General features: G+C 46.4%; 1 protein-coding gene across 2 annotated transcripts in view; it reads left to right on the forward strand.

Moving 5' to 3' along the window:
• The window catches only part of MTOR (mechanistic target of rapamycin kinase), a 72,081-nt gene that overhangs the window by 45,350 nt on the left and 8,198 nt on the right, over positions 1–18,533 (forward strand). For both annotated transcript variants that reach the window (XM_089534124.1, XM_089534125.1), the window contains 22 exons: positions 2,449–2,524; positions 3,839–3,978; positions 4,588–4,688; positions 5,102–5,217; positions 5,805–5,882; positions 5,984–6,091; positions 9,643–9,768; positions 10,216–10,347; positions 11,936–12,051; positions 12,265–12,382; positions 12,659–12,865; positions 13,011–13,111; positions 13,301–13,397; positions 13,571–13,669; positions 13,754–13,876; positions 14,879–15,061; positions 15,180–15,314; positions 15,423–15,597; positions 16,230–16,365; positions 16,878–17,025; positions 17,797–17,919; positions 18,128–18,210. In XM_089534124.1, the coding sequence (XP_089390250.1) occupies positions 2,449–2,524; positions 3,839–3,978; positions 4,588–4,688; positions 5,102–5,217; positions 5,805–5,882; positions 5,984–6,091; positions 9,643–9,768; positions 10,216–10,347; positions 11,936–12,051; positions 12,265–12,382; positions 12,659–12,865; positions 13,011–13,111; positions 13,301–13,397; positions 13,571–13,669; positions 13,754–13,876; positions 14,879–15,061; positions 15,180–15,314; positions 15,423–15,597; positions 16,230–16,365; positions 16,878–17,025; positions 17,797–17,919; positions 18,128–18,210 (2,721 nt within the window). The remainder of the gene's footprint in view (positions 1–2,448; positions 2,525–3,838; positions 3,979–4,587; positions 4,689–5,101; positions 5,218–5,804; positions 5,883–5,983; positions 6,092–9,642; positions 9,769–10,215; positions 10,348–11,935; positions 12,052–12,264; positions 12,383–12,658; positions 12,866–13,010; positions 13,112–13,300; positions 13,398–13,570; positions 13,670–13,753; positions 13,877–14,878; positions 15,062–15,179; positions 15,315–15,422; positions 15,598–16,229; positions 16,366–16,877; positions 17,026–17,796; positions 17,920–18,127; positions 18,211–18,533) is intronic.

Genomic DNA, 18,533 nt, shown 5'->3' on the forward strand with positions numbered 1-18,533 from the left:
ATGACCCAAAGTCTAAAAGAGGCTTCCTTCTCCCATGTGCGCCGGTTTAGGAAAAGCAGCCTTGCTTTCAGTGCTTCTCTTGCAATGGAGAAGAATTACGTAGTAGTAATAAAAGAGACTTTGCAAAAATGCCAGCCAACCCTATAAAGCCGAGTCAAAGCAGAAAATGGGTGCATGCGGCCAGAGCATTGAGGCCTCCCCTTTATAAGTCCTTGAGGCTCCTTCCAGCTCTCCATAAAACCAGCATGAGAGAGAAGTCCTTTCAAAGGCTCGGTCGGCTGGGAAGGTGTGCCAGATTCAAAGGAGACCAGCATGGCTGGTGCTTCTTTTAGACCGTAGACGGGACAATGAGGTGTTTTGTTCGGCCGTGCCAACGCAGTGTTCTCGAGGCATGGCCAAAAGAGAAGTCCGCCGGCACATCATGTGCTGTCTTGTGGCAGGCACCGATAGGAATGGTGGCAAACACTGATCTGTCTCTGTGTGGCGCTTCCTTCCCCTGTGCTACCAAACTGTGTTTTTAAAAGGCAAATGTACCACCTGTGGAAGTGCCCTCACAGAATCCCACACTGAAAATAAAATGAAACGAACATTTAAAAGCTTTTGACTTTCAGCTTGTATCAGGGACGGTTTCTCCACAGGTGTCTGCAGTTGTTATCTGCGAAGCAGAAACAAATCTGCTTTATGTGAAGTCGGAGGCTTTCATGGCCGGCATCCATAGTTTTTTGTGGGTTTTTCGAGCTATGTGGCCATGTTCTAGAAGGGTTTCTTCGCGACGTTTTGCCAGCATCTGTGGCTGGCATCTTCAAAGAATGTGAAGAGTCATAGATGAAATATACGTTCTCTGAAGGTGCCAGCCATAGATGCTGGCGAAACATCAGGAAGAAGCTCTTCTAGGACAGTGATGGCGAACCTATGGCACGCGTGCCAGAGGTGGCACTCAGAGACCTCTCTGTGGGCACATGTGCCATCGTCCCAGCACAGAGTTTGTTACTAGAAAGCCAGAGGGACATGGCACTTTGCAATAAATAAGTGGGTTTTGGGTTGCCGTTTGGGCACTCGGCCTCAAAAAGGTTCACCATCACTGTTCTAGGACATGGCCACAGAGCCTGAAAAACCCACAAAAACTATAAATCTGCTTCAGTAATAAAATTATCTGCCTTGTCCCGCTGTCTCATCAGAGTTGTGTTTCTTAAACAGTGGGAGGAAGGGAAGGGACTGAGGGCCGCAAACATCATACCTTTAAACCCTCTGCAAAGGTTTGTGCGTAAAATAAAACTCAGTAAGAGTTTGTGGCTGGTATTTTGCCGGCCAAGAAGCCCTTGCATACGTGGATGTTGAGGAGGAGGAGGAGGAGGAGGAGGAGGAGGAGGAGGAGGAGGAGGAGGAGGAAAAGGATGAGGGGAGGAAGTCTGAGCTTAACAGAAGGCAGCCTGGCGGAAATGAGAACGAAGACATGAAATAGACATGCGAGGCTGGCTGAAGTCACTCTGTGCTAAATCTCAGTCCAAACCCAAAGTCACGTTGTGCCAGCGGTGGAGGCAGAAGACAAAATGGTCAGGGAATAGGAGGATAGAGGGCTGTGGAAAGGAGCCTAAAGCAAAAAAGGGTTGGGGGAAATGGGCACCGATGTTCCTTTTTCAAACAACACTGGCATCCCATCTCCATTAACCGTTTTGTTCTCAGTTGCATTGCATCAAGTTGCCCAGTCAGACTAGTATAGAGATAGCCCAGGTTGACATTCTCAGAAATAAGATGGGCCATGTAGTCCGACCCCCTTCCATGCAACTATATGCAACTAAAGTACATTCAAAAGATGAGCGTCTAATCCCTGTTGAAAGACCTCCAAATAATTTTGGATTTCATTCCCAGAAACCCAGCTGGATTGCCCGGCGCACAGGGATTTTGGACTTTAACTCCTAAAATATCAACTGAGAGCTACTAATCCAACACTCAAACCACAACACCATGCATCCTAAAGGATCTGTATTGCCCACTTCAGTAGGTCTGGCAACCAGTTTTGCTATTTGAAAAATGTGTGCATGCATGGGTTTTCCCTGCACAGTTGCAACTGACCAGCGTCCCTGAATTTGTCTGATTTTAGGTGGTGGCACTGCAATGATGGTTGATTTTTAGGTGGTGGTGCCAAAGAGGGTCTTCTGACACCCAGCAAACAACTCTTTGTTTTTAAACCTTGAAGGCTTTCCTGCTGCGGCTCATTTTTAATGTTTCTAGCGTTTCGTTGTTGCTTATGGTTGCATTTTTACTGTGTGTTGGCATGCACAAACATTGGGGATATTTCTATTGAAGTATAACAGATAAACCCTTTCAATACAATGTTGTGAGTAATATTATGAGCTGTAAGTAAACTTAGAAGATGCAGTTCTACTATTGCTTGAACTCCCGTTGTCTCCCTGGAGTAACATGTTCTTCCTGCTTATCTCTTCCCAGCATTAACAATAAACTGCAGCAGCCAGAGGCTGCATCCGGGGTGCTAGAATATGCCATGAAACACTTTGGGGAACTGGTGAGTAAGCTTTTCTTTTTCTCCTTGTTCATCTGTTTGGTGGGTTTGATAGTGAGGAAGCGACCAGCGCGGAGCCCCAAAACTGGAGGTTCGGAGAGAGGATTACGTAGAAGCCAAAGCCAGAGAGCGCCTCTGGTCTCACGTGGAAGGGCCCTGAAATGTGGTGTGCGTAGCTTGATCCCGCCTGCAGGGCAGCAAAAAATCCACTGCTTGGCACACATTGCAGGACGAACGAACTGCCAAGAGCTGAGTGGAAAAGAACATTGGCCTGGAGCCCACGCCGGGGCAGGAGGATGGAGGGGAGCAATCCAGGAGGAGTCCAAAGTGGTAGCTGCTTTCATCGTCTTCTAAGATAAAACGAAAAATCCTTAAAGAAGCAGGCAGCTGGGGAAAAGATTTGGGAACCCGAGAGCTGTTGTCACTCAGTGCTTTTTCATTTTTACACTCGTCTTCTGACAATTAGGATGTCAAGAATCGATTAAACCTTTAAAAATCCTTCCCATCTGCTCAGAGTGACAACCAATACGTTGGCCATTTGCTAAGCCTTTCCCCAGCTTTGTTCCTGCTGCGCTTTAGTCTGTGGGCATGACTCAGGCTGCCGCAAGGAGGCTGCGCTTCTCGGTGTCACCAATCCTTCAAATCCATTTGCCCCTGGTATCGGTTGTCATTCAAGGCTGTCACGAAATGTGTTTTAGTTTAAAAGAAAGGGGAAATGGATGCCACCAGCAAGGCTGCTGGTCCATTTAACCTTATGTTGTGGACTCCGGGGATGGGCAGATTGCAGTCCCCAGAGATGTTTTTGTGGTGCCCATTGTTCAAATCTTTTCTGACTTAAGGCGAACCTGTCACTGGGTTTTCTTGGCAATATTTGCTCTGAGGCTGAGAGAGTGTGACTTGCCCAAAGGCACCCACTGGGTTTAGCATCATAGAGTTGGAAGAGACCACAAGACCGGTCCAACTCCCTGCATGCAGGAATACACAATCCATGCACTCCCAACACTTGGCCATCCAGCCTCCGTTTAGAAACCTCCAAAGAAGGAGCCTCCACTAAACTCCGAGGCAGCAGGTCCCACTCTTGAACAGCTCTTACTGTCAGGACATTATTCCTAATGCTGAGACGGAACATTATGATCATCTCTCTTTTCCTTTATATTAAATCCATTGCTCCAGGTCCTGTTCCCTGGAGCTGCAGAGAACAAGCTAGCTCCATCCTCAATATGACATCAAATACCTCTTCAAATATTTAAACATGGCCCTCATTGATGCCGTTTCTCTCACACCAAAACCTCTTCCCTTTCCTCTTCTTCCATCCAGGAAATCCAGGCAACCTGGTATGAGAAGCTTCACGAGTGGGAAGATGCCCTCGTTGCCTATGACAAAAAGATGGACACTAATAAGGATGATCCGGAACTGATGCTGGGACGTATGCGCTGCCTGGAGGCACTAGGGGAATGGTAAGCAAAGGCAAGGGATCCTTCCTGGAGATTCCAGGGATTGAGCCCAGTGTCTTTTCACATACCAAGCATGCGCTCTGCTATGGAGCCTTTCCTTGGGAGGCATGTTTATTGACTTTTTAATTACTAATAAAAGATTTTAAAAATGAAATAACATACAGCATACTGCTTCACAAACCCACATTCGTTTGTAAAGCGATAGCAAAACAAAGTGTGGGCTGTCTGAGTTTTTTAGGTCCATGCCAATGCAGTCTTGTGTGTCAGGCATTGTGAGTCTTTGCGGCAGTGACCTGCAGCATGTAACTTGAGTTTTCTGAGCTTATGGCAACTGTGCTTTCTGGAGGCTAATTCAGGAAGACAGCTCCCGCATAACACAGCGCACAGTTCAACCTGGAGGGTTCAGCAAATTTGAGCAGGTCCGATTTCTGTCGCTTAATGTCTCATGTCACTGCGCTTTTGTTTTGATGGATGCTGACGCAAACCCATGCTGACGCCACATGAGAGGTGGGATGATGCCTGTCGTTTGAAGCCACCCGACAAACCAAGACTGCGCAAAGCTTTCTGGGATGGCACAGGCTGCAACCTGTTTCCGGTTTCTGTTGTTTCTAGGGGACAACTCCACCAGCAGTGCTGTGAGAAATGGACCTTGGTGAACGACGAAACCCAAGCGAAAATGGCAAGGATGGCAGCAGCTGCTGCTTGGGGCTTAGGTAAATCCCAACCAATCCATCCATTCACCTCACATCTTCGGTGCCAGCTTGTCGAAGCCCAGGGGGCATGTCATTTCTGTTCCCATTTTAAAAGAAAATGTGAATAATGAGAAAGAAGGCATGAGTTAGCATTTGGAATACAAATCCCAGGAGAGTTCAGGCAAATGCTACCCTTCCGCATTACCTCTTCTATGCGTCTACCTAGGCCTATGTGGTTCTGGGTGTGGAAGGCCCATGCTCACATAGGAATTCAGCCAACATCTTCATGGGCACAAGATAGAGGTGCTCATTCCATGGTGGCAAGCCTTATCAGCATAACCCAGTCTCTCATCATACATGTGTTTCTTGTACATATATATTGCTTGTGTAAGGAAACAGTGCCAAACCATTCACCTGCACATTTGTCTCTGCAGGCCAGTGGGACAGTATGGAGGAATATACATGCATGATTCCAAGGGACACCCATGACGGCGCTTTCTATCGGGCTGTCCTGGCTCTGCATCAGGATCTCTTCTCTTTGGCCCAACAGGTACATTATATAAACCTTATTACTTAGTCTTCAAGATGCCACATGGCGGTTTCTTGAGTTTTGCTTCAACAGATTTGGACTGCTGGAAGTGTAATCCTGGAAATGCTTTAGTTTCCTTATCTTCTCACCTGAAGGCAATTCGTACTTATCAGGCAAGCATGAATTTGAAAACAGGCTCTTGGTCTAACCTAGCATAGGAGCTTCTGTCTGTCTGCTCCACACCTCGATCGCAGATTCAAATTCTGTGGCTCAAGCAGACAAAGCACACATGTTTTTAAGTTTTAAAAAGCATGTTTAAAAGAGAAAATAGAAACATAATACAGACACCCCCCCCCCCCCCGCATTAAAAGCTACATCTGGTTTGCAAAGAATCATAAAGCATATGCCCGCTTAAACAAAAAGGCCATTGCCTCCTGATGGAAAGACAGCAGGGAGGGTTAAGCTCTGGACCCACTGAACCAGGTTGGACCAGTCTCAGGCAAGAAGTTAATCCAAGGAGAACATAAAAGAGCAATAACTGTACATCCCTGTTTAAGGAGAAAAGGAGAAAACTCTGAGTATCCTCCTTCTCTCTCTTTCCCTTTCAGTGCATTGATAAAGCCCGAGACCTGTTAGATGCTGAGCTGACAGCCATGGCGGGAGAGAGTTACAGTCGTGCCTATGGGGTGAGTACGCTGACTCCAGGCCTTGGGCGCTGATCCTCCGTTTGGGATTTGTTCCAGTGCAACTGTGATTGGGATGGAATGTGATCGACTCTTTCCTTCAGGCCATGGTGTCCTGCCAGATGCTGTCGGAGCTGGAAGAAGTCATCCAGTACAAACTTGTGCCAGAACGACGCGAGATCATCCGCCAGATCTGGTGGGAAAGGCTGCAGGTAAGAACCGCCATGCGCCGAAAGCAGCGGTCACATCGACAGGCACCGTTTCAGCAGCACCAAACTGCCCCACCTACATTTCTTGTTCACTTCTATTTTTTCAGTTTATACTCGAGAGCGGGTTTTATAAAGCCATGAATTGTGTAGTGCAGTGCTTCCCAAACTACACACATCCCTCCAAATTTGCAGCTTTGATATCTGTGGATTTGATTATTCATGGATTTGATTAATATATTCTCTCTAGGAATCTCTAGGTCCTCCAATGCAACTCCATGGTCAACTTGAACTAAATGTTGCACTGAAAGACCTAGAGATTCCTAGAGAGAATACTCTACTGGGCATTTGAAGCTCCTCCAGTGCAGTTCTATGCTCAGTGTCTGTCAAATGTTATTCATGCCAAACGTTGTGATGAGGGTGGCCATCGGCATAGGTAGCTTTAAAAGACAAGATCAGATACAAAATGTTGATTAATCCAGAGTAATCTGGGCAAATATATATTGCTGTCTTGAGTCAAAGAACAAGGTGTCACACCCTTTTCCATTCCATGTGCAAACAGCAATTGGTGGGTTGGCAGTTGAAATTTCAACGCAGGTGCTCTTTCCCCACATCTGAGTTGTGAAGTTGGGGAACGGGTTCCCTCACCATGAAGTCAGAGCATGGCTCAAGGTCCCAGGGGTCTTAGTTTCCTTTCTCTCATCCATCTTCTGTATGGTGGAAGCAGGCTCCCAGCCTAGTAGCCTGTGGCCACCCCACATTTCAGTACGGATCGCGCCCAACGGACGAATTCTTCCACCGTAGCTCGCGCCTTCCTGTTATTCTGCGGCGTGCTTCCGTGCCGCGCAAGAAGCTGTTTGTGCTCCTGGCTGCCAGGGACTTGCTTTCTTTCCCCCTTGTGCCATTTGGGAACCTGTGACAAAGCTTTTTGCCTCCAAAATTGCATTCCTGTCTGGAAAGGCTCAGAGAACATTCCGCCGGAGAGGAAAAGGCCGAGAGCAAACAGGGCGGGTGAAAGTCTGCAGATGCGACTGTTTATGGGCCTGAAAAAATAAAAGGGAGAAGGAGTGGGCAAGGGCAGTACACGGCGTTCTTGAACCTTTTACAGCATCTTACTAATACTTATAAAAGGCTTGCTTGGACTCTTGGGTGGAATGCTTTCTTTGAAGGTCAAGGAGCAGCAGTTTTCCTGCCAGAAAACAGCCAGAACGGCAACTTACCTGGTGATTTGATCAAGGTGTCCTACAAAATCTCTTCCTTTGAAAGAGAGACTTCAGTTCATCCAACCAATGTTTGAGCATTGAATCTGAAAGCAAGACAGTTAGTTGATCTACCTGTACTAGGTGCAAACACTTGTCAGAAGGCAAGGACCCTTTGTTTGGAGTTATTCTGGAAATAGTTACAGGAAGAAGATGGGGAAAGCCCAGACAGGCCTTCTGGATCGTCCCTGGATTTCTAGATGGTTGCAATGGTATACACACTTTTGCTGCAGCTAAATGCATCCAGATTCATATACTGAGTAAACCTAGATTTTCTCCTCGGGAGACACAGGTTTATACTCAAGGTTTATACCCTGCAACAGCAGTTAAGGTCCATCCGAAATTGGTTGCAGCCTTTTTTAAATCTCCTGCATGACTCTTATTAAAAATCAGAGACACTTGAAGTTGCTTCGGTTTGTCCAGATCGTGCCCCGGGGGATTTGTCTTGCATAGAGGGCTTGCATTGCTCAACAGAGATAAGCTAAACAGTTGCCGCCTCAAGGAAATTAGGTACGGAAACAAGGATGGTCTCCTGCTCTATGTGTACATGACTCTAGGTTTTGGCCAGTTTAAAAGGAGGAGCTGGATGATGGACCAGACTGCAGTCTTTTAGTAGTCAAGTAGTCTCTTCCAACATGGATTCTATGGTCCCCATCCCTAGACAAGAGGGACAAGTGGCCTGAACTGACTGATGTCTTTGAACATGGGAATAGGGCAGCATTCAGAGGGATCACACCTACCTAGCTAGTCCAGCCACTGAGTCACCCAATGTATATGGCATCATATAGGTCCTACGTGTTAATGCTTCTCCTTCGTGCCAACAGGAGAGAACAAGCAAGCACCCAGCAGCAGCCAGCTAGTCTTTGCTCCTTCCCCTCCGAAGTGTTGCAAAGAGCAGATGTGATCTTAAATTCCACTCAGGCTCTGCTTCTCCATGCGCCATGGCAGGAGCTGAGCCGCTGTGGTGCTCGGCGCAGGTAGACGGGGGCTAGACAGTGTCTGTTAGCACCTAATAACAGACATTTTTGCATCCTGGGTACATCAGTGTGCCCTCTCTGCGCTCCCCTGTCAAACCCCACCTTCTCCGTCTTCTTGTTTTTTGAACTGTTGCTACTGGAACGGACTGGACCTGGAACCTAGATTAAAGTGTGCACTTTTTTTTGCAGTCCCACCCCTCTTTTTGTTTTGAAAGAGGATTTAGGAGAACATAGAAATGGTTGCCTCATACTCTGAGTCTGTTCCCACTACAAGAGGTTTATTGTCCTTCCTCTCCCCTTCCGAGTTTTTCCATTGACGAATCGTGTTAATGTCGAAGAACCCAGCCAGTTTCTAGTTCTGGATACGATCGAGGGTTGTCATGATCTAATCCGACTCTAACCATGTTCTTGGGGAGGAGGAGTGTGCAAATGGGAGAACACACAAACACACAAACACACACACATATATTCTTTTACAAATGAGAGAACGTTTCCTTTAGGAAAAGCAAGCCTTGCTGGTTCAGCATTTTGCAGGAACATCAACAGTTTCTTTGCAATAGAGCACTTTACATCCTAGCTTAGGTATTCTGCCCTAACTGCAAAACAGTCTTTCTTTCGTCATTCCCCCTTTTCCTTACTATCAGTAGGTCTGAGGATAGTTTAATTATATAACAACTGGGGGCTGCAGTGCTATTACATCTATACATTTTCAGTTTGCAAAGGGAGGAAATAAGTTGCGTTTCTGGAGCAAGAAACTTTACTTTTGGTCAGAGGATGCATATTCTTCCGTTGCAAGCATCCTCTTTGGAGAGGCATCGAAGAATAATGTTCTACCAGTCAGTGAATTTTAAAAGCAGTAAACATGGTGAGGATTTCAGGAGAGGTTTGACAAGCCTTCTATGAAAGAGAAGTCTATCACTGTAAGGCAAAGTGGGGGCGGTTTTGTTTTCATGGGTGGTGGAAAGGGTATTGAAATGTGGCCTTTCGGGATCCCCATCATCTTTCACCATCGACTGTTGTGGTTAGATCTGATGGGAATTTCAGCCTAGCAACATTTGGAGAGGGCCACAAGTTGCTCACCTTTCCTGTATAAAAGTGGTCTAATCTCTTGAAAGCTCTTTGTTAACTAGCTGTTGTAACACTTGACAACCATGGGTTCTTAAACTTTGTGATTGTGTTGTTCATTTGCTTTTTCTTCAAATACCTAAAATAAATAAAATAAAATAAATATTTCAGCTTCGCGTGGGCAGCCACAGTGAAGGAAGCAGCAAGACCAGACTCAACTAAGAGGTCCCTGTCTTTGCTTCCCTTTTCTCCCCAGGGTTGCCAGCGGATCGTCGAGGACTGGCAGCGGATACTTATGGTCCGATCCCTTGTCGTCAACCCTCACGAGGACATGAGGACGTGGCTCAAGTACGCCAGCCTCTGCGGCAAAAGCGGAAGGCTAGTGAGTATCTCTGGTGCCTCTTCTGGGTGCTGCTCTGTGAACCCAAAAGGGCAGTTAAGACCCACATTTGAAATAGACCACTTGCCAGAAATGTCAGTCTTCAAGTGCTGTATGGCTAAAAACCATGGAGCAGAGATGTATGGCGAAAGGGTTAATGTCAACAAGTATGAAAAGCCAGAGGCCGCCAGACCAGAGATGACTTTGATGCCTACAAAACTATGGAGTTGTGTGTCTGTATTTGTGATTTCACTTCCAGATGAAGCAGTTATTAGCTGACTGATTTGTGGCTCCTATTGCCACAGATCTTCACTTTATGTCTTAACAGAGAAGTAAAGCATAAGTGCTAATCCTCAGAAGAGAAAAGGACATTGCTACGCTCTTGTAATCTCATGATCAATAAAGACTGGGACTCCAGATTAACCTGCTCCTCCTTTTTCTTTCTTCCAGGCTTTGGCCCATAAGACCCTGGTGTTGCTCCTGGGAGTTGACCCGTCTCGGCAGCTGGATCACCCCTTGCCAACGGTGCATCCTCAGGTGACCTACGCATACATGAAGCATATGTGGAAAAGCGCCCGCAAGGTAAACGTCGCGAAGAATTTCAGCAATGCTTTCCTCCTCCTTGCTGACCACTTTTGTTTTTGCGGTCCACTCCTGGGCACAGAGGCAGAAACACATGTCTCTCCCTCTCTTGCCCAGCTACCTTCTCCTCCAGTTCGGATGTGGATCATTTTCTATATTCCTTTATGCCATGCGCATGTTGATGTGTGTGTGTGTGTGTGTGTGTGTGTTTGGACTCCTGTCACGTCCACAACAAGCAAACAGATTGGTTATCCGGCAAAGATTTATGCAGACAAAACATCCCTTTGCAGACTTAAACATCCAGCCAACAAACAGCTGGAGAATGCAGAAGGCTGTGTGAGGCCAAGTCGCTTGACTCCATGTGGCTGGCGCTCCGTCTCCCTGGCACTGCCATGCAAAGGGGAATTTACATAATCAGAACCCAATAAATCTCAGACGGGATCTTTTCTTCCTCCGTTTAGACATATGTTTGAAATCTCTCGTCTCCTGAGTGGGTTGCCACATCATTCCTTTTTATTCGGCTTCCTTCTTTAGATCAGGTTTTGCCAGCTGTGTCCCAACGGTGTGTCTTCTGAAAAGCGGAAGGAGCCATCTTTGAGGCTTAATTTTATGGGCTTTTTATTGAATTCAGTAGTTTTATATCCCTGCCTCTCTTGGGAAAAGTGAAAGCTTGGCTTTTGGCGAATAGGAGAGGGTGGCTGCTGGAATGAAGTAAACTGGTTGCGCATGTATATAAATGAATGATAGCTTTGAAAACAAGTTGTAAAATAGTACAAATTTAAATTGATCCCAGTTACCTGGGGGAAGATAACATAGTTTGAACATGAAACGGGCTTTTACTTAACCCTGGAAAATCAGTATGCAAAGGGATACGAAGCATCTTTGAGACTGAGCAAAGTTTTCATAGACTTGACCTACTTTCTCGGATGCGCCAGAACAAATCTACGAACGCTCATGCTGCAACGTCTTGCGCTTATTTGTAAAGGTGTTTCAAGATCCCTTTGCATCCTGATATTCCAGACAAACACAGCTATGTCTCTGAATTCTTAATTTTAAACAAACAGAATCTAGACCATCAGACAGATGGAAGGAGAGCAAAGCAAAGCATCAAAGTAAAGGTTTTGTTTATTGGCTAGTATGTCTGACAAATGGGTTAGGAAAGAAATCCATTTCCATTTGCTTGCTTGTTACCTGGGCATGTCAGGATGGGCCAAATGCATTCCCCTAGGCTATAAGACCCTGACCCCATCTGAGTTCCTCGGACCACTCTTAAAAGCCTCCAGGAGAAGCAACTGACCCTTTAAATAGGTTGTAGAGGCCCTCTATACCACTGAACATCAGAAATGCTTGTTTTTCAACATCAGTCAGTAGACTTTCAGCCCATTGCAGCCCCTGACCCCCATGTTTTTGATAGCTTTGGGAGACTGCGTGGCACCCAGAGTGTCTCAGGATCAAAAAACTGGGGCAGAAAATTGGCCATCCCTGGTTGCATGTTTATCTTGGTGGACCCAAAGTCGATTCTTGGTGATAACTCATTCGCAGCGTAGTAGTGCATTTTAAAGCCTGTCTTCATGCCTACCTGTTGCAGATTGATGCATTTCAGCACATGCAGCACTTTGTCCAGACAATGCAGCAGCAGGCCCAGCATGCAATTGCCACTGAAGACCAGCAGCACCGGCAGGAGCTCCACAAGCTCATGGCGCGGTGAGTAGCCTCAGCTGTTTGTTACTCAGTGATCTCTTTTGGGTTGTGCAACAGCCAGTAAAGTGGAAGCAGTGATGGCTGGTCATGGCCTTGGAGAGCAGATGTGAGCCCCAAATGCTAGAGCCAAACCTGTGCTCACCTTACGGTATTAAATTAACTCCTCCCAGCAAGATAGTTGACTGCAAATTGTCTTGTGCTTTCTTTTCTTCTCAGGTGTTTCCTGAAATTGGGCGAGTGGCAGCTCAACCTGCAAGGCATCAATGAGAGCACCATCCCCAAGGTCTTGCAGTACTACAGTGCCTCCACGGAGCATGACCGCAATTGGTATAAGGTAAACCTGGGGACTCTAACTTTGTGGTAGAGTGCCTGCTTTGCACTCAGAAAGTCTGGGGTTCAATCCTGGACATCTCCATTTAGGGCTGTGAAAGTCAGTAACTAAGTAGACCAAGTAGTCCCTACTTGGCTTAAAGCTCCAGGTAGCAGATCTCAGGATTTGAGGATGGGGGAAAAATCCCAAAGAGATCCCTTAAGGTTGAAACATAACGGCACTGAGTTAGTAGGGAAACGAGCAGAATCTTGCTAAACATTTGCTTTTAACACCATTCAGGCTTGGCACGCTTGGGCAGTGATGAATTTCGAGGCAGTGCTTCACTACAAGCACCAGAACCAGGCCAGGGATGAAAAGAAGAAGCTGCGCCACACCAGCGGCGCTAGCGTCACCAGTGCCAACACAGAAGGCAGCAACAGCGAGAGCGAGGCGGAAAGCGCCGAGAACAGCCCAGTCCCATCGCCTGTGCAAAAGAAAGTTACAGAGGTATGGTTCACATGGTCTCTGCAAGATATGTGGGAGGTGCACTCCTCTGATTCTGGGTATCCTTGTTCTCCTAACTGATAAACAAGATTCTTCATCTTTGCTTGCTTTCTGGATGACTGATAGGCAAAACGTTTTGTCCAAATAGGACTTGTCCAAGACACTCCTGATGTACACGGTTCCGGCCGTGCAGGGTTTCTTCCGTTCGATCTCTTTGTCCCGAGGGAACAACTTGCAAGATACTCTCAGGTACTGGTCAATGGAAGGGTGCAACAGTTTCATTTCTGAAGCATTTAATATCCAAGGGCTTTGCGTTCTGTTTCTGTGGTTTGTGCTCAGGCAAGACAAGTGGCTGGCTTTGGGTGCAAGTGCCATGAAACACTGCACTCCTGGGCTGGACATTTTGGAAGCTGTTTTAACTAGGCTTCTCTTTTTCAGAGTCCTTACTTTGTGGTTTGACTATGGCCACTGGCCAGAAGTAAATGAGGCCTTGGTGGAAGGGGTCAAGGCAATCCAGATAGACACCTGGTTACAGGTAAGGGACTGATCTATAATGAACCTTGGTCTTATTGTCCTGCATGGCAGGGGGTTGGACTGGATGGCCCTTGTGGTCTCTTCCAACTCTATGATTCTATGATTCTATGAATGTAAACATCTCTTGAATGATCCTTGGTTTCAGTGTACATTTTATATTTCCCCTGAAACCAGGTTATCCCTCAGCTCATTGCTAGAATCGATACCCCGCGTCCTTTAGTGGGCCGGCTTATTTACCAGCTTCTCACCGACATCGGCAGGTACCACCCGCAGGTGAGCTCCCCTTTCTCCTCTGCCAGATCTCTTTTTTAGACTCCAGACGAGCTCTGTTTACAAATGGCTGCTCTCCTACCCTAGGCTTTGATCTACCCATTGACCGTGGCGTCAAAGTCAACCACAACGGCCCGCCACAATGCCGCCAACAAGATCTTGAAGAACATGTGTGAACATAGCAACACTCTCGTCCAGCAGGCCATGATGGTGAGTGGGTCTGAGCGGACACAGTTCAGTTTCCCATCCTCCTTGTTCCAATGCTTGTGTTGCAGATTTTAAAATGTGTTATCCCTAAATTTAGAGTGCATAGTGCCATCTGAATAAATACATCCCTCTCCTTTGCAACGTAACGGTGACGGTAGTGATGATGAGCTTTGGCTTTTCAGCACACATTCTTCCCTTTGTCCTTCAGAACAATTCTAATTATGGTTTTGCAGTGTTTAGTCTTTCTGTGATTATTGTATATTTTTATTTAATGCTGGCACCAAACTCAAAAGAGTTCTACCAATTGCGTTACCTTGTTCAATTCTGACTAGTTAATAAGCATTAAACTGATGGTTATATGTTTGGTGCTGTGATTCTGACACTTGAAATACTGGGCCGGGGCGGAGTGCTTTAGCATCATGTGCAAGAAATGTTCTAAAGTATTATTTTGGCTCCCTCTAGTAGTCAGCCTGGAGTATGTAGATCTGTGGTGATATAACAGCCTTAAGTCGTTCCTTTCTTCTGCAATGGAAAGGAATTTCCTCCTGCAGAGAAACATATGTCAAAACTATTACACCAGTTCAAAATCCAAGTGTATGCATTTTTCCTGACTGCAACCGATGGGTCTTTCCTGAAAAGCCCAGGTGGATTTGCAGTCCTGGTGTAGCATTTTTCGGCATGCGCTCCTCCGTGTGGATCACTCCGATCTGCACTTAAATGTTAAGTTCCACCGTATTTCCTTGTAGTCTCTCTGGAGTTGTGAGATCTCCAGACACACTATACAGCATATTTCTTCATTTGAGCTTTCAAGTACTCCTGGTAAAACTTTAGGCCTGTTCTGTTGGTTTCATGGCAATCTTTATTGCAATGCCTCCTGCTGATTTGGTATTTTGGGAGCATAGGAAGTTGCCTTATATTGCATGCACATAAATCACTAACAGGAACGCCAACCCATGAGTCCCTTGTCAAGATACAAAGCAGTGGTTCATATCATCTCTGTTCCAGGTGAGCGAAGAACTGATCCGCGTGGCCATCCTTTGGCACGAGATGTGGCACGAAGGCCTGGAAGAAGCATCCCGCCTCTATTTCGGGGAGAGGAACGTCAAGGGAATGTTTGAAGTTCTGGAGCCACTGCATGCTATGATGGAGCGTGGGCCACAGACTCTCAAGGAAACCTCTTTCAATCAGGTACAAATTAACATTTAAACTAAGAGTGGGCATCCTCCTGGTCTTGGAGACATACAGAATGTCCCAGGACCCATTGTTTTTTCAAGAAACAAATAGCCCTTGTTTGTTTGTTCTGTAGGCATATGGCAGAGATTTAATGGAAGCCCAGGAGTGGTGCAGAAAATACATGAAGTCAGGAAATGTCAAGGACCTCACCCAAGCCTGGGATCTCTACTACCATGTGTTCAGGCGCATCTCTAAGCAGCTGCCTCAGGTGGGGAGAGAAGTACATTTCCCCCCCTAGAAGGGATCTGCTTTTACCAGGCATTCAGTAGCAGCTTTGAAATTAAAGAAGACCATAATCTGTTTCTTTTCCTCTTAGCTGACATCCTTGGAGCTCCAATATGTTTCGCCCAAACTCCTCATGTGCCGCGATTTGGAGCTGGCGGTCCCAGGGACCTATGACCCCAACCAACAGATAATCCGCATCCAATCCATTGCTCCATCGCTACAAGTGATCACATCCAAACAGAGACCGAGGAAATTGACTCTAATGGGTGAGAAAGACCTTCTCAGATGATAAAGCCTATCTGCTATCTGTTATGGCTAAATGGGGCATCAAGGTTCAAAGGCCATGTTTAGGTTTTGTGTCATGCTAAGCTGTCATTAGCCATCACAAATTGTTCCACAGATAACCAACAAACCACAGTTTGCGTTTCCTCATTGTTGGTCAGTTCCACTTTCAAGGCAGGCAGCCAAGGAAACAAGATAGAGACAAGCCACATTTCTGGGTTCAGACATAATGATAAGCCATGGTTTAACCAAGCTGCAATCCTAAAACCAATAGTAAACCATGGCTACTAATGATGGTTTATAATGGAAGAGAGGGAAGGTTCAGACAGAGCCAGAATAATTCAAGACTTGGCTTGTCATGGATTGTGAACCTAGCCACAGTCTGCTTCTGAATTTAACAGCACAAGACTTAAAACCATTTAGCTAAAGGAAGGAGCAGGAATCTGCCCATGCGCCTTACACTAGATTTTAGTTTTCATTTGTCCCTAAGGAGCTTAACAATTGGAAAGTGTGCATCTGTTGTTTCATCGTAGGCTGCTAGAAAGCTGAAAGATGCAGAATATTTGATGATCCATCTAGATTTGCCCAGCTTAAGAAACCTTCTCTTCCTCTACAGGAAGCAATGGACACGAATTTGTGTTCCTCCTGAAGGGCCATGAGGATCTTCGTCAGGACGAAAGAGTGATGCAGCTTTTTGGGCTCGTGAACACCCTGCTTGCCAACGACCCCACGTCCCTCCGTAAAAACCTCAGGTACTGTAATGGACATCTAGTCTTTTGCAGTATAAACATATGGGCTGGAATTCAGTGGTCCAGTTACAGATGCATGACCATATTCACAAACACCAAGTAGCCACCATTGCGGCACTATTGCTGTGATTGCAAAAGCCCTTGCAGCTCTACTTTGCCAGACAGCCACCAGATTGGGCAAAGAAGGAACATTCACTAGCAATTCGGCTGCAAGGAGGAGGATGCTTCCACCACAAGGATACAACAGAAGCAAAGCCTCTGTTGCAAGTCCTTGTAACAGGGATAGTAGTAACATCCTCCTGTGCCCCAACCTCCAGCCAAATAGACCTCCTTTGCTCAATCCTACAGGTACCTGGTTAGGTAGGTTTGAGGGGTAGCCAGGTTAGGAGATCCTACACAGATGTAACTAAGTAGATGTTAAATAGATTTCCTGAGCTGCTGGAGTTGGAGTATTCTGCTGCTGGATAGAACCCGGCCTATTTTGAAACCTGAATGTGTTTCCTTTTCCCTGCTAGTATCCAACGCTACGCGGTGATCCCACTTTCGACAAACTCGGGGCTTATAGGCTGGGTGCCTCATTGCGACACTCTGCATGCGCTGATCCGGGACTATCGGGAGAAGAAGAAGATCCTGCTCAACATTGAGCACCGCATCATGTTGAGGGTAGGCCTGTGCTCACATTGAAAGGCACAGAAGAAGTTAACACTTGCTTAGCCTGTATTACTGGAGTGGGTAACTGTGTGGGGCCAGGGAACAATCTTCCTCCAGGCCCCACACAAGCCACATGGCACACCACACAGCAAGCCCATATAGCAGGGAACTGGGATACTCCAGGGGTGCAAAACCGGGGTCAAGGGGCTGCCAGTGGTCTGCAGGCTACACTATGTCCATCTTTTCTGCTGAGCGTGGCTGGCAAAGCACCCAAAGAAGTTAGGCTGGCCCCATCTCTTTTAAGCTTCGGCAGGCAGCCAAAATTGCCATTCCGCATGGCATTCAGTTTTTGAAACTGTTCAAAAACTGGATTCTAGGATTGTTTTTAGACTGCTTTTAGGAGTTTATAAGGAGCGTTCCAATGTGGTTTTAAAAATGCTTTTATCTCGGTGTCGTTTTAATTGCTTTTTATTTGTTCACTGCCTCAGTGTCCCTTGAGGGCTGGGAGGCAATACAGAAATACCTTAAATACATATTATCGAGGAGAACTATAGCTCAGTGCTAGAGCACCTTCTTCACATGCAGGAAATCTCAATCCTTGGTTTCTCCAGTTAGCACTGGGAAAAGACAACTGCTGCCAGTCAATATAGATAGAACTGAGCTAGAGAGACCCCTGGTCTGACTCCCTACAAAGCACTTTCCTATGCGTCTTTCCTCTTCTGGTGCCTCCTTGAGAAACGTAATACCTGCTAAACATGATTGTTTGTCTCGATTCTTGTTCAGATGGCTCCGGATTATGACCACCTCACTCTGATGCAGAAGGTGGAGGTGTTTGAACATGCCGTCAACAACACAGCCGGGGATGACCTTGCCAAACTTCTCTGGCTGAAGAGCCCCAGCTCAGAGGTACAACCAGATGCTCCCGATCACTCTTTTTCGAACGTCTTTCCTATAAGGCCACTTCATTATTGCATGAGCTGCTGTTAAGTCAAGGAATGTCCACAGACACAATTTAACACGATAGTTCCTCCTTGACATTTCTTTCTTTCATTCTGACGCTGTGAATGTTTCACTTAGTGCTTTGCTTCACTCCCTGATCTGCGTTCCTTTGCAGGTGTGGTTTGACAGGAGAACGAACTACACCCGTTCGCTGGCTGTGATGTCTATGGTGGGTTACATTCTGGGCCTTGGTGACAGGTGAGTAAAAATGAACTCAGGCCTGTTACAGACTGCCAAAATAAAGCTGCTTCGGGTCTCTTTGGAGGTATGCTGTTTAAATGATGCATGCATCCTAAGAATCTGGAAGCTGCACCAAAGCTGCACTCTAGTGCTTAGGAATGGAGTGTGGCTTTGGCGTGACCTCCGGACTCTTAGGACCCATGCATCATTTAAACAGCATACCTCCAAAGAGACCCCAAGCAGCTTTATTTTGGCAGTCTGTAACAGGCCTCTATTTCCTTTAAAAGCATGTAATAATCCAAAAACTTATAGGACCTGGAGGGGGGCATTATGTCATGAAA

Source organism: Sceloporus occidentalis, unplaced genomic scaffold (genome assembly GCF_023333645.1).
Source record: "Sceloporus occidentalis isolate IW3139 unplaced genomic scaffold, rSceOcc1.0.p SCAF_8, whole genome shotgun sequence".
In the NCBI taxonomy this organism is placed as follows: Eukaryota; Metazoa; Chordata; class Lepidosauria; order Squamata; family Phrynosomatidae; genus Sceloporus; species Sceloporus occidentalis.